Here is a 12,811-nt window from a genome sequence, read left to right on the forward strand (position 1 = left end):
ACTTCAAAAATTTGGGTACTTTTTGAAATTTGACATGAACTTATAGGACTTGCACTGTTAAATTAACCTTCCACTAGAATTAGGACTAATTACCATGGCTTCCCCAAACAAGAAAATTTTCCAAAGGGGGCAGATTTTCTAACTCATTCTCTTTATAGTCCATCGTGATGAGACTATTTATCTTTGGTACAAAGTGGTTATAATTAATATTGATTATTAGATGTGGAATTAGATGGCTGCATTTATTCCATTAACCAAGTTCAAATTTCAAAAAAAGCACAAAATTGAACTTTGTGACACACTCAAGATATCATATTTCGCAGTAGATAGTTACAAGCAATTGTGGCCTCCTCATATCAAAGATAAATGATCTCATTGTAAACAAATAATTTAAATACCATTTACAATTTAAAATTGAAATACATGAAAGATGTACCATGACAGCATCAAGCTGTATGTCATATTTGTACAAATTTCACCATTGGATCGATTGGAGTCCCTAATGACACTGGTAATTTACTATTTCAATAAAATTGATTTTGGTAGTAAATTGATTATTGTTTGGCAGCGTTCTTTATAACCTTAGTGGCAGTCTTATGTATGGAAAAATAGACAATTTACTTTTAACACAAGAAAGTCGTAATCACTCTTGTCCTGTAAATTTCAAATCGGATGGTTGTGAGCATATCATTGCCTAGATTCAAATTTCAAACAAAAATATTTTCTTGAACTTGGCGACACCCCAAAATATCTAATTTGATATCTAATAGCCAAGAATAGTTATGACCTACTTATAAGAAAGATAAATGGTCTCATAGTATACAATCTCCAAAAATCAAATTTCTTTTATTTTTTTGTTTTTGAAATTGTTCTCCTAAACTCAATTTTGGTTTTTTTAATTTTTTAATTTTGAAATTGTTCTCCTAAACTCAATTTTAACATTAAAGAAAGTAATTTTTTTTTTTAATATAGCTGAAAAGCAAGCAAAAATAATCAAACAATTTTATATATAGGAAAATAAAGCTAGGTAAGTACCAAAGTCTTTCACATCAGGAATGCAGTGTCTTACACCTAGTTTTCTCACACAAAACCTAGTATTCAAATAAAATCTTGGAAATTGTCCACGACATCATGCACCATTATTGAATCTTATGATTCACGTCCCCAAACTTAAATAAAATAATAGCAAACAATATTTTGCAACCCCAATATCAAGAGGTATGCTGTCAATTTCTCTGTTGCATTACACAGATCAAGATCCCCATCCTCCATTAAGTAAGCACAAATTATAATAATCAACCATAAAATAAACTGGACTCCAGAGCCTAACGATCAATGAAAGAGTTTGTCACACAAGTAAACCATGTTCTTCTTCCTTTTTTTTTTTTTTATAATTTTCACAATTAAACAATCTTCATCATCGCCGTTTACGTTAATTTCATTCAAAAGAGAGATCCTAGGAATTTGAAATTAGGGCTTGTGAAGAGCCCTACCAGCTAATAAGGCTGCCTCAATAACCACATAAATTACATCAATCACCTCCTGAACGTCACACTTATTTCCCTCAAACGAAGGACGCCCTGATGCTCTGAACTCAGAAATGCAGTCAAGAAACTCTTGGTTACACTCTTGGCTCAGGTAGTCTTCTGTCAAGATACATAAACAATTCGTCTCTTTAATACAAAAGATTATTTTATAGGGAATTTATTAAAGGGTGAGGTCTATATAAGGCGTCCTGTTTATACTGTAGAAGAAGTAATGTGCACCTCTAAATTTTTGCTCGGTTATGTAGTTTTGATATTAGAAACCTTTATAATGGCTTCAAAATCTGTTTTTATCTCTAGTTATGAAATTTAAAATTCTAAAATTCGTACAGAACAAACAAATCTATAGACACTTGAAAATCTTGATGGACGGTCTAGATAACTCAAAATGTACTATTTGCTGGACTTGAAATTTTTTATTTTTTATCATATCCATACATCTCATGGTTGAGATGATCAATTGGAGGTATTCTAATGTTGAAACTTCTAAAGGATTTTGGAAGTGCACTCTAGTTCAATAATATAAGGGATCCTATACAATGAGAGCATTTACCTTTGGTACAAGAGATCACAATTACTTATGACCATCTGATGCAAAATATAATAGCTTGGGATTATTACAAAGTTTGAGAAATTTTCTTTTGAACTTTGAGCTTGATCAATGGAATAAATACAACAACCTAATTTCACATCCAACGGTTAATATTATTTGTGACTACCTTGTACTAAAGATAAATTGTCTTATTTTATACTTTTCCATAATATAAGGTTGATGCTTTAGATAAACTTTTTCCTTTATCAAAATACACATCACTATTAACTATTTAATATTGAGAAGGGTATATAATAAAACCATTTACCATTAGTACAAGGTGGTCACATTAATCTTGACCGTTGGATGTAAAATTGGTTGGCTACAATTATTCCATTGACTAAGCTCAAAGTTCAAAATAAATTTTTTAGAATTTTGTGATACATTCAAGCTATCAAATTTCACATCGAATTGTTGTAAACAATTGTGACTACCTTGTATCAAAAGTAAATGGTCTTATTTTATACAATCACTATTTACCTTTGGTACAAGTGGTTACATTAATTTTGACAATTAGATGTAAAATTGGCGGTCCCCAATTATTCGATTGATCAAGCTCAAACTTCAAAAAGAAAATTTTTGGAAGTTTGTGAGACATCAAAGCTATCAAATTTCACAATAGATGGTTATAAGCAATGGTGACCACTTTGTATCAAAAGTAAATAGTTCCATTATATACAATTCCTTTAATATTTTACCATTTTGGACTATTTCAACTTATAATTATGTGGATTTTGATGGCTTTTTGAAATTAAATAATTATGTAGATTTTGATGGCTTTTTGAAATTAAATAGAAAACCGGTAAAGTATGAAGTGGTTAATCTTTTTCGTACAATTTGATAAATTTCCTTTGTGCTCCTACGCCATTAATCTTTCATTTAAGGGGGTTTAATTTTGCTCGTGAATTGGTGTCTTAAGAATCATTTAACTTGCAATAATTGCAATTTTGATTGTGATTACTAAAACCAAAGGGAAACAAACTTTTAAATCACCTATTTTATATGTAAGGAATACTGTGATCCATGTGATCATGAGGTCATCACCTGTCCATCATTTGATTGGACGGTGATAGAGGGAGAGTTTTGACAACAAAGCAACTCTATCTCCCACTCTCCCTCAACGCCATCCAACCCATCAATTAGCCAGTGATGACCCTCATGACCGTTGACAATATAAGTGCAAAATTTTCATATAAATTATAAAATAATTACAGTGACTACGTACGGACCTTAAAGTTTTAGAAAAAAATACAAAATGTTTAATTTATAAAAAAAAATTACAAAAAAAAAGCCGATCAACTCATTTTTTTTTTTTTTTTTTTTTAAATTGACCCTCAGTCAACTCAAATTTCGATGCTTGCATTTTTTTTTTTTTTTGTTATTGTCTTAAAAGCTCCGGGCACAGACCTACTTGTAAAAAAAATTCTAGGGTCCGCATGTAAATCACTCAACAACTTGATGAATGACCTACCGTTTTTGGCTTGCACGCAATTATCATGAGTTTGGCAGCAAGCATCAAGGCCATCGCACGGACCCTCGCCTGGGCATCCGCTGTAACCGAGCCCACAATATTTTCCATACCTCAGCAGTGGAGGAACTGCATTTTAATGGAAACCATTTAAACTCAGTAAGAGAGAGTGTACTGAAAGGGTCATGCCAAGAAGTATCCTCACAGATACCTGACAATGGCCTGTCCGCCAAAGAAAAGTTCATATCTATCATTTAAACTAGATTTTATACTCCCGGCTAACTTAAATAACGTGTGGAATGAATGAACCAGCGTTTGGCCATGGAAAAACACCACAACACATATGAGATATATGATCTTTTCCGTGCAAAGTTTCTCAGTGGTATGCATCTAGAAGTGTTTCAAGAAAAATGAGATAAGATGCAGAGAAGTAAAAAGAACAGAAGGGTGAAAAAAAATGGTAGAAATGAACGAAATGTACAGTTGTTTGTACAAAAAGTCAGTTTTGCAGAGGTTTTACACAAGATATGGTAAATAAAAAGAAAAGTGTGCGGTTTGTATGGAGCCTAAGCTCTAAACAATCAAATTAGAGCCTATCTTCAAATAGTATCGAGAAATGTGATTTCGATACTCGAAATCTTGTGATAGTCTTAAAATGTACTTTCACTATTATTTATAAAGTTTAAAGCTTTAAAAATGGTGAAGATCAGCATATATATATATATATATATGAAAACTTGAAAATCTTCAAAATTGATAGTACAAAAATATGTTACAAAATACACTATTTTTAAATTTAAAATTTATTTTTTTCTCATGTCCATGCATATTTAGGCATCAAAACAACCTCATCCAGTGAAATTTTTTAAGTAGGCTCGAATTTGGTTGTTTAGAGCGTCGGCTCTACATAAACTTTTCCCAAAAGAAAATGGCAACACTAATTCATCATCTAAACTCAAAAGTCGAGAGAAATCATTTCACTGAAATGCTATTCAACTGTTACCTGAACAGTAATCAGATTCGCACACGCTGCTACATTCCCTCCTTGACTGAACCAAGACCATGAGAGAGAAACCCAACAAGTGTAATTATAACAGAGAAAAAAGATCGGAAGCAAAAAGAAAAAGATGTTATTTATCTTTTTTTAAAAGTTTTTGTTTTGTACTTACCAAAGTTGCAGACAGACCAGAGGTTTGAAGGTCTACTTGTAATGCCATAACATTGGGGGCAAATGTAAAGGCAAATGGAGCAATGAAAAGAAACAGAGAGGCTAAATTTGAAGCCTGATCAAGACCCATTTTAATGGTCGGTGAAAAAGCTCAAAACTCTCTCTCTCTGTGTTTAAAGTTTGGGCTTCTCTCTCTGCAACTTTCTCTCTCTTTGCTGAAGTTCAGAAGCCTGGGTTTCACGGATTTAAAAATGGGCTTCTCTGGGAATTGACGGCTTGGATTGGATTAGAAGAGCCTTCGATTTTGGGTAAAAGGGGCATCAATTTGAGGGGTGAAGGTCTTTGTCGTGTAATAGCTCGTGATATCCACTTTGTCTTTTTGGTGTTGAGGATCTGAAATAGATATTATTGAGCTTTGCAGGAGAGTCTACCATACATGAGCGGTGTGTAGTGCATTTCCTAGCATGAGTGATGTATTATGTATGGTACACAATGGGACATAGACTGCTTGTTTTTGGTGATGAATGGTGGAGATTAGATGTAGTTCTCCGTCGTCATCGTTCATCCATGTGTTAAATCTCACCGTTTATCATTTCGAAAAACAATCTACGGGCTAAGATTTTCCCACTTTCTTATTTGTTTCTTGGAGTTGAAATATCACGATGTTAGCACTGCGGTACATGTGTAGTCACACCATACAAAAGTGACGCGAAATATGGGAAAGAATTGCCCAATGTTTTTTGGGATACGGTAGGTTGCGAAACATTTCACCTCCAACACAAGTGCCCTTAGATATTTTTATTTATTATTATTATTATTTTGGACTTTTCCCCATAGTTTCATCATTGTTTTGCAAAAGCCAAAAGATTACTCCCTTCAAGTAAAACCTCATTTAGAATAGGGGGTTGGCAACAAAGGATAGACCCAATCTAGGTCTAGATATGGGTTTAAAAATTGGACCCGGCAGGTTGGGTCCGGGTCTAAATTTTGGATCCGAACACTATTCCAGTCTGGGAGTTCGGGTCCGATAATATCTTTCAAGTCTCAATATATGAAATATATTTAAATATAGTTAAATACATAGATATCTTTAGATTTTGGGTCGAATCCGACCCAGTCTGGAACTAGATCCGATGAACTTGGGACCGGTCAGGTCTTGGTCTCATATCATTTTTTCTGGGTCCGGATCAGGTCCTGGACACGACCTGAACCGACCTGTGGCCACCCATAACCTAGAATTAATTTTAAGAACCCAAGTTTTGAGCTCTTCAACGTACAATCTATTCTTAAAAAAAAAATCTTAATTGTACCCTCTATGCATTTTAAAAAAACATAGTCATTAGGGACCATCCGAATTTTAGATTGTGAGATCCAAGCGTTAGGAGAACCAAATTTCAAGAAAACTTTTTTTGAGAATAATCATCTAGTAATCTTTAAATAATTCAAAAAATTTCAGATTGAAAGACAATCCTCTCAAGTAGGTCTTTGAGCGAGGGAGCAGAAAAACAAACTATGCTACTATGCTCCCAAGGGAGCATAATATACGTGCCATTCACGAAAACACAAAAGAGGACAAAAATGAAGTTTCATTAGGAAGCGACCGTAGCTATAAATTTTTAATGGTCATTCACCAAATAATATGTATAGAATTAAGTTATGGTAAACATTAGGGGTAAGGTGATGGAGGCACGACCAGCATGGCGACTAAAATACAAGATATTATGGTCTGATTGAGGCTCTTGACCTTTTCTTTGAAAATTAAGGCTCTTGACTTGACTCCTAATTGCAAAATACATTGCAATGAATTGGCCAGTACAAAGAAGGAATAGTCCCTACTCCCGGGTTCAACATAGCACATGGAAAGAAGCATGTAACTCAAAAAGGAGCCTTAATTTCTTGGCAAGTTCTCAGTATCTGGGCAAATGATTATATGGGTTTTAAATAGGGTGTCTTGGGTGTATTTGATTTGTGGGTTAATTATTTTTGCCATCTTTGCCCTTGTCTTTGAGGAGGGGGATGGGGTTCTATGTCTTTAAAAATGAAAAACACAACATAGAGAGCTGAGCTTTAGAGGAACAATGGATCAAATGGAGTGATTCTCAAGGAGGATATTCAGATTTTATTAAATAGTTTTTAGAGTGATTTACATAGAAACTTTAAAATTTTAGGTAAAATACGAAATGCTCTATTTATATGCGGAAATTACACAGAAGATCGGTCAACCTGCTTTTTTTAAAATAATTCCAAAATTGCCCCTTGAACAACTTGAATTTTGATTTTTTTTTTATTTTATTTCATTTTTTTAGTAGGGAAGTGCCTTAAAGATTGGGGCATTGCTCTACTAACAAAAAAAAAAAACTAAAAAAAGAAATAAAAAATCAATTGATCGAGAGGTAATTTTGAAAAAATAAAAAAAAGGTGGGTTGACCGACTTTCTTTGTAATTTCTGCCTATAAGCGGAGTATTTTATATTTTCCTAAAATATTAGGGTCTGAATGTAAATCACTTTAATTTTTAGGTAGATCAACCGAAAATAGGTATCTTACTCATTTTTATGGAATTTAAGACATCATATTGTGTTACCCATCCCCTTGACCACTTATATGCCTTGAGCTCAATCCCGAATTCTATTAACCTACATTTCATAAAATACAATACGGGCAAAATGGGATGCTCTGACCCATAGATTTTATGTAGGCTCAATTTAATTATTCATTTTATTGACATAGATGAGATTGAAAGCACCAAAAGAAAAGCAAACTAAGTCGACTCAATTTAATTACAGAGTAAATAAGAAAATAAAGGCAACATACATATCTCAAAAAAATTATTGTTGACTACTACTAATAAAAAAAATGTAAATTATAATGAAATGAGTAATTATCACAAATATCCTTTATTTTTTAAAAATTTCAAAAATCAAATTTCAAAACTACTTCCATACCCATTTTCCCACACTTTATTGTTTTTAAAAAAAAACACCCTTCATGTATCACAATTCCAATAGAATCGTGATAATCTATACTTCACCCGATGCCCTCTTGATCTCTCTTACTTCTAGTAACCACTGCAGCGGTGCTTTGAGCATCATGATAGTGTCAATGCCGGGATGATACATCACAACAGTAAAGGTGCCATAATGCGTCTTTATGCACCATGGTGCTTCCTAGATTTTCAGGAAGCTCCGTGGTGGTGCTGTGAGCATCATGGAACTAGGAATACCGTAATACTTCATAGTGGTACTCATATCTCTTTGTGTAAGTATGTGTCTAAAACCGTCATGCCATGATGCATTATTACGGTACTAATAGTGCCTTGGTGCTCAAATAGCCACCGTGGTGCATTGAGGACCATCACAGCACTAGATGATTCATCATGTCACTAGCTCACAGATCGAGCGCTTTTGCGCTGAAGATGAACAGGGCCAAGCAATTTACTGAAGTTGGGAGATGTAAAAATGCATCGGTAGTGGAGCGTTCCGCCTTAGAGTGAAACACCCGCGCAAGCAGATGTGGACGATCGCAGTGCCATGATGCTAAAAGCACCATCGCAGTGCTTCTAGGAAGTGAGAGAGAGCAAGAGGGCACATTGTGTATAATGATTCTATTAGAACTATGATACATGAATGGCATTTTGAAAAATATAAATAATGTGTGGGAAAATGGATATGGATGTAGTTTTAGAAAAATTTAGGTATTTTTTTTAATTTCTAAAAGATAAAGCATATTCGTGACAATTACCCCAATAAAATATGCAGGCTACTAGCTCATTAACAACCAAATTAGTAATAAATGAGGTGTTAACGTAAGGATATGAATATGTATCATACTGATACATATTAGTATGGATATGCAGTATAATATACATATCTCTTGATAAGATTAGGTAGTGTCTATCCATAACCGTTGGTATTTATCTTTAACTGTTACTGGAACATATGGATATCGATATGTATCATATTGATACATATCAGTATGGATATACATCTGTATGGATACATATCTCTTGATAAGATTAGGTGGTGTTTATCCATAACCGTTGGTATTTACCTTTAACTGTTACTGGCTGTATATTTATATGGAGTCTTGTATATTCTTGATTAATCAATTTAATAGAGTTCCCTACAGTATTCTTAAAATTCTAACATGGTATCAGAGCAATAGGCTCCTCAACTTCAGATCTGAGATGCGAACTCAGATCTGGGGTTACCGTGAGGTGTGAGCTCAGATCATAGTTTTGTTATGGTCCTTCAAAAAAACCTTTACTGCATAGTCCTTCACCCATCAATTTGCTCCACTTGCCTATACTCCTTTGCTTCCCTTTTGCTTCACAGTTTGCATTAAGAAATCATCTTCTAGAGAGAGAAAGTGCAATTTGTCATTTTCTTCCCAATTTGCTGATACCAACTGTATTGAACACATCAACTCCCTGTGGCGCATAACCTTTTTTATCGGTGGAAAATCTTTTGGCAGAGCAGCTGAAGTAGTGCTGCATCGAGGAGTTCAAGCTTGGGTCACTTGTGCTCGAGCAGTTCACAGTCATCGACAAAATCTGCGACCTCATCACACAGGTGCGGCTAAGGGAATTGTATCAATGAGAGACATTTCTCTCTCTAAATTTATGTCTGGTGGGGTTGGGGCTTTGGTTCTTATCATTGTTTTTGGGCTATTGAATTCTCTCTTTGAACGGAAGCTAGTGGCCAAATTGCCTTTTTCACCTTCTAGTTTTGTGTAAAAGATGAGGCCTTATTTACAACATGTTCAAGCTATGGCCGACGAATCAGAGGCTCCAAGGTGCGAGCCGAGGTGGGAATGGATGGCGATCGCTGCCCTTTAAGTACCCTGCAATTTTTGAAACCGTCTTTCTTACGTTTAGCCATCCTCTCTCTCCCTACTTCGTACTTTGTTGGGCACTTTTGTTGAGAAAAAATGCACATCTAAGTTTCTTATTATTCCAAAAAGTCTGCCTTCATTTGATAGATGGAAACCTCTTAATTTGGGTAAATTCCTTCTTTTGTTAGGCATCCTCTCTTTTATTCTACACGTGCAAAAAGTGCACCTTGAGCAAGTAGACCGCTAGGTTCTTTACTATTTTATAAAAGGTAAGCCATTGTTGTTGTACTTCCTCTGATCTGTCTCTCTACGAAATCGTATTCTGACTCTTTGATTTGTTTTGGATCTTACTGTTCTCAACTCCCAATCTAAAGTCTAACTGTTTTTGTTGATCTGTTGCTGACTTCTGTTGGCTCTTCCAAGTGCCTCATCTTTGATTATCGAATATCTTGATCCTGGTTGATGATCAAGTTTTTGTTACTTGACCATGTTTAATCATTGAATTTTTTGTTACTCAATCCTATTGGATGATGGGGTTTTTCGTTATTCCATCCTGTGTGATGATCGCGTTTTTTTTTTGTTACTCGATCCGATCTGTTCCAGAGGCCTATTGATTTGGTGTTATGCGAGACTGCTCTGTTTGAGGCGTCGGTTTATGAGGATTGCTAATTTGCAAAATTCACCTTTGAAAAATGGCATATAAAAAGGGTTGATCTGCTATATCTGAAAAATTGTCCCTCTCGTTGTTTGATCTCCGGTTCTTGATCTCAGGGTGATCGGTCTGAACTCTCATCAGCCACTCTGATCTTTATTGATGATCGAGTTTTCTGTTACCAGATCTTGTTTGATGATCGTATTTTCTGTTGCTCGATCATGTTTGATAATCGTGTTTTTCGTTATTCAATCATATCTATTGAGCGAGTTTTTCATTACTCGATCTCAGATGTTTCAATGGCCAGTTTGTCTGCTATTTATAGAGTTTTTCGTTACTCGATCCCAGATGTTCCTGAGGCCGTCTGTTTTTTAGGTATGTCATTTTTTTATGCTTATTGTTCAAGTAATCTGTGTTTGTTGTTCAAGCAATCTGAGCACGGAGACCACTACTTCTATCGGTCACGCCATGAACCTGAAGACCTGAAGATCCAACTAGTTCGTTTATGCAACTTATTGTTCAAACTCCAAATGCTTTGTGTCAAAACATCTTGAGTTTGAGGGAGGGTGTTAACGTATGGATATGATTATGTGTCATACTGATATATATATATATATATATATATATATATATATATATATATATATATATATATATATATATATATATATCTTAATAAGATTAGGTGGTGTCTATCCATAATTGTTGGTATTAATCTTTAACGATTACTGAAACGTATGGATATGGATATGTATCATACTGATACATATCAATTTGGATATGTATATGTATGGATACATATCTCTTGATAAGATCAGGTGATGTCTGTCCTTAACTGTTGGAATTTATCTTTAACTGTTACTGGCCGTATATTATACAGAGTCTTGTATATTCTTGATTAATCAATTTAATAGAGTTCTTTGTAGTATTATGAAAATTCTAACATGAGGAACACATTTATTTCACAACATCAGAAATCAATGATAATATGAGAGAGAAAGATAGCAACCAACAAAGCTAGGACAAAGAAAATATGATAGATTGTTACTCATCGATATTTTACGTAGAGTTCTAAATTACTGTAAGAAGTACAAAGAAGTGTGAGGCAGAGGGGAACTCCACCTAGAAAGAGAAAAATAGCAACCAACACTTTTAGAGAGAGAAATGAAGAGAAAAGGGGAACTCCACCTAGAAAGAGAAAAATGAAGAGAAAATAGAGAAGGGAGCAAGGTTTTTTGGGGGGAGGGGGGAGAGAGAGAGAGAGAGAGAGAGAGAGAAGATAGGAGAGAGAGGAAATAAGGAGATAAGAGAGACATGAATAGAGTGAGATTCCAGAGTAAAGTGTGGGGAGAAAAGAGAACAGAGAGTAGAGACAAAAAGAGGGATCAGAGTGGCAAAGAGAGAGACAGAAGGGAGGGGAGAGATAGAGTAGAGTGAAATTTCAAAGAGAGAGAGAGGCCAGAGTGTAGAGAGAGGACAAAGAGTAGAGAGACAAAAGAATCATAGTATAGTTGTCAAGAGAGATAGCGAGTAAGAAAGAGAGAGCAATGAATACAGAGGGAGAGAGGGAGGAAAGCGAGACAAAGCAGGGTTTAGGACAACATATGGGAGAGAAGCTAAAAGGATTTTAGGGAGGAGAGAGAGGACAAAAGATAATCGGGTTTTAAGGGGTGAGGGGAGAGGAAGAGAAACAGGGAGAGGGAGAGATAGAGTAGAGTGAGATTTCAAAGAGAGAGAGAGAGAGGCCAGAGTGTAGAGAGATGACAAAGAGTAGAGAGACAAAAGAATCATAGTATAGTTGTCAAGCGAGATAGCGAGTAAAAAAGAGAGAGCAATGAAGACAGAGGGAGAGAGGGAGGAAAGCGAGACAAAGCACATATGGGAGAGAACCTAAAAGGATTTTAGAGAGGAGAGAGAGGACAAAAGATAATCGGGTTTTAAGGGGTGAGGGGAGAGGAAGAGAAACAGGGAGAGGGAGAGGGAGAGAAAGAGAGATTATATGGAGGAGAGAGAAAGTAGAGAGCGATTGGAGGGAGGAGAGGGAGAGCGAGCATTTAATATTATTCTTTGAAGAGAGGAGGCATATAGAGAGTTTTTCAAAGAATGAGAGTTAATAGAGGCTTGGGAGGGGTTTCTATGGTCATTAAAGGCTTTATGAAAGCATGTAATCAATATATGATATAGTGGAACAAAAAACTCAAATAGGAGTGTGATTTGGAGGGATCAAGAGATTACGGTCCAAAGGGACCGAGAAAAGTAAAGCTATTTGCCCATATTTAGACTTGACTTGATGAGCTAAGTAAGTCGAGTTGAAAAACCCTTAAATTACCTGAGCATATAATACAACCATGGATGAGATCGGAGTTGCCCATGTGTGTGAGCTAATGGACCTTGTGGCCATTACGTGTGATAGTTGTTTTTTAGATATGAGGGCGAAAAGCTTCATCATTGATCCATCATACATCAAATGCATATGATAGTTGTATCGGGAACGCAAGTCACCATTGAGGGTGAGGCATACACATGTGCGAGAAATTACCCTTATTCACCATAGA

General features: G+C 35.3%; 1 protein-coding gene across 2 annotated transcripts; it reads right to left on the reverse strand.

Moving 5' to 3' along the window:
- Window positions 1-1,142: 1,142 nt before the first annotated feature.
- On the reverse strand, window positions 1,143-4,989 carry PLA2-ALPHA (Phospholipase A2 family protein). Of its 2 annotated transcripts, none has more exons than XM_011622905.3 (4): window positions 4,774-4,989; window positions 4,608-4,653; window positions 3,608-3,733; window positions 1,143-1,643 (listed from the first exon to the last, which is right to left on the reverse strand). In XM_011622905.3, exons 1-4 carry the CDS (start codon window positions 4,900-4,902, stop codon window positions 1,471-1,473), a joined length of 474 nt encoding a protein of 157 aa, XP_011621207.1. In that variant the 5' UTR covers window positions 4,903-4,989; the 3' UTR covers window positions 1,143-1,470. The 2 variants fall into 2 exon arrangements, with proteins under 2 accessions (XP_011621207.1, XP_006826876.1); XM_006826813.4 differs by having other exon boundaries at window positions 1,143-1,646.
- Between the last annotated feature and the right edge of the window lie 7,822 nt (window positions 4,990-12,811).

This window comes from Amborella trichopoda, chromosome 4 (genome assembly GCF_054954075.1).
Source record: "Amborella trichopoda isolate Santa Cruz 75 chromosome 4, AtrichopodaSantaCruz75HAP2 v2.0, whole genome shotgun sequence".
NCBI lineage: Eukaryota > Viridiplantae > Streptophyta > Magnoliopsida > Amborellales > Amborellaceae > Amborella > Amborella trichopoda.

Excerpts from the sequence above, each read along its gene's own strand:
- PLA2-ALPHA (XM_006826813.4), bottom strand. The coding sequence starts at position 4,902 with ATGGGTCTTGATCAGGCTTCAAATTTAGCCTCTCTGTTTCTTTTCATT. Across the intron at positions 4,654-4,773 it reads CTGGTCTGTCTGCAACTTTG|TCAAGGAGGGAATGTAGCAG; the intron begins GTAAGTACAAAA and ends GTCTTGGTTCAG. Across the intron at positions 1,647-3,607 it reads TTGCGTGCAAGCCAAAAACG|AAGACTACCTGAGCCAAGAG; the intron begins GTAGGTCATTCA and ends GTATCTTGACAG.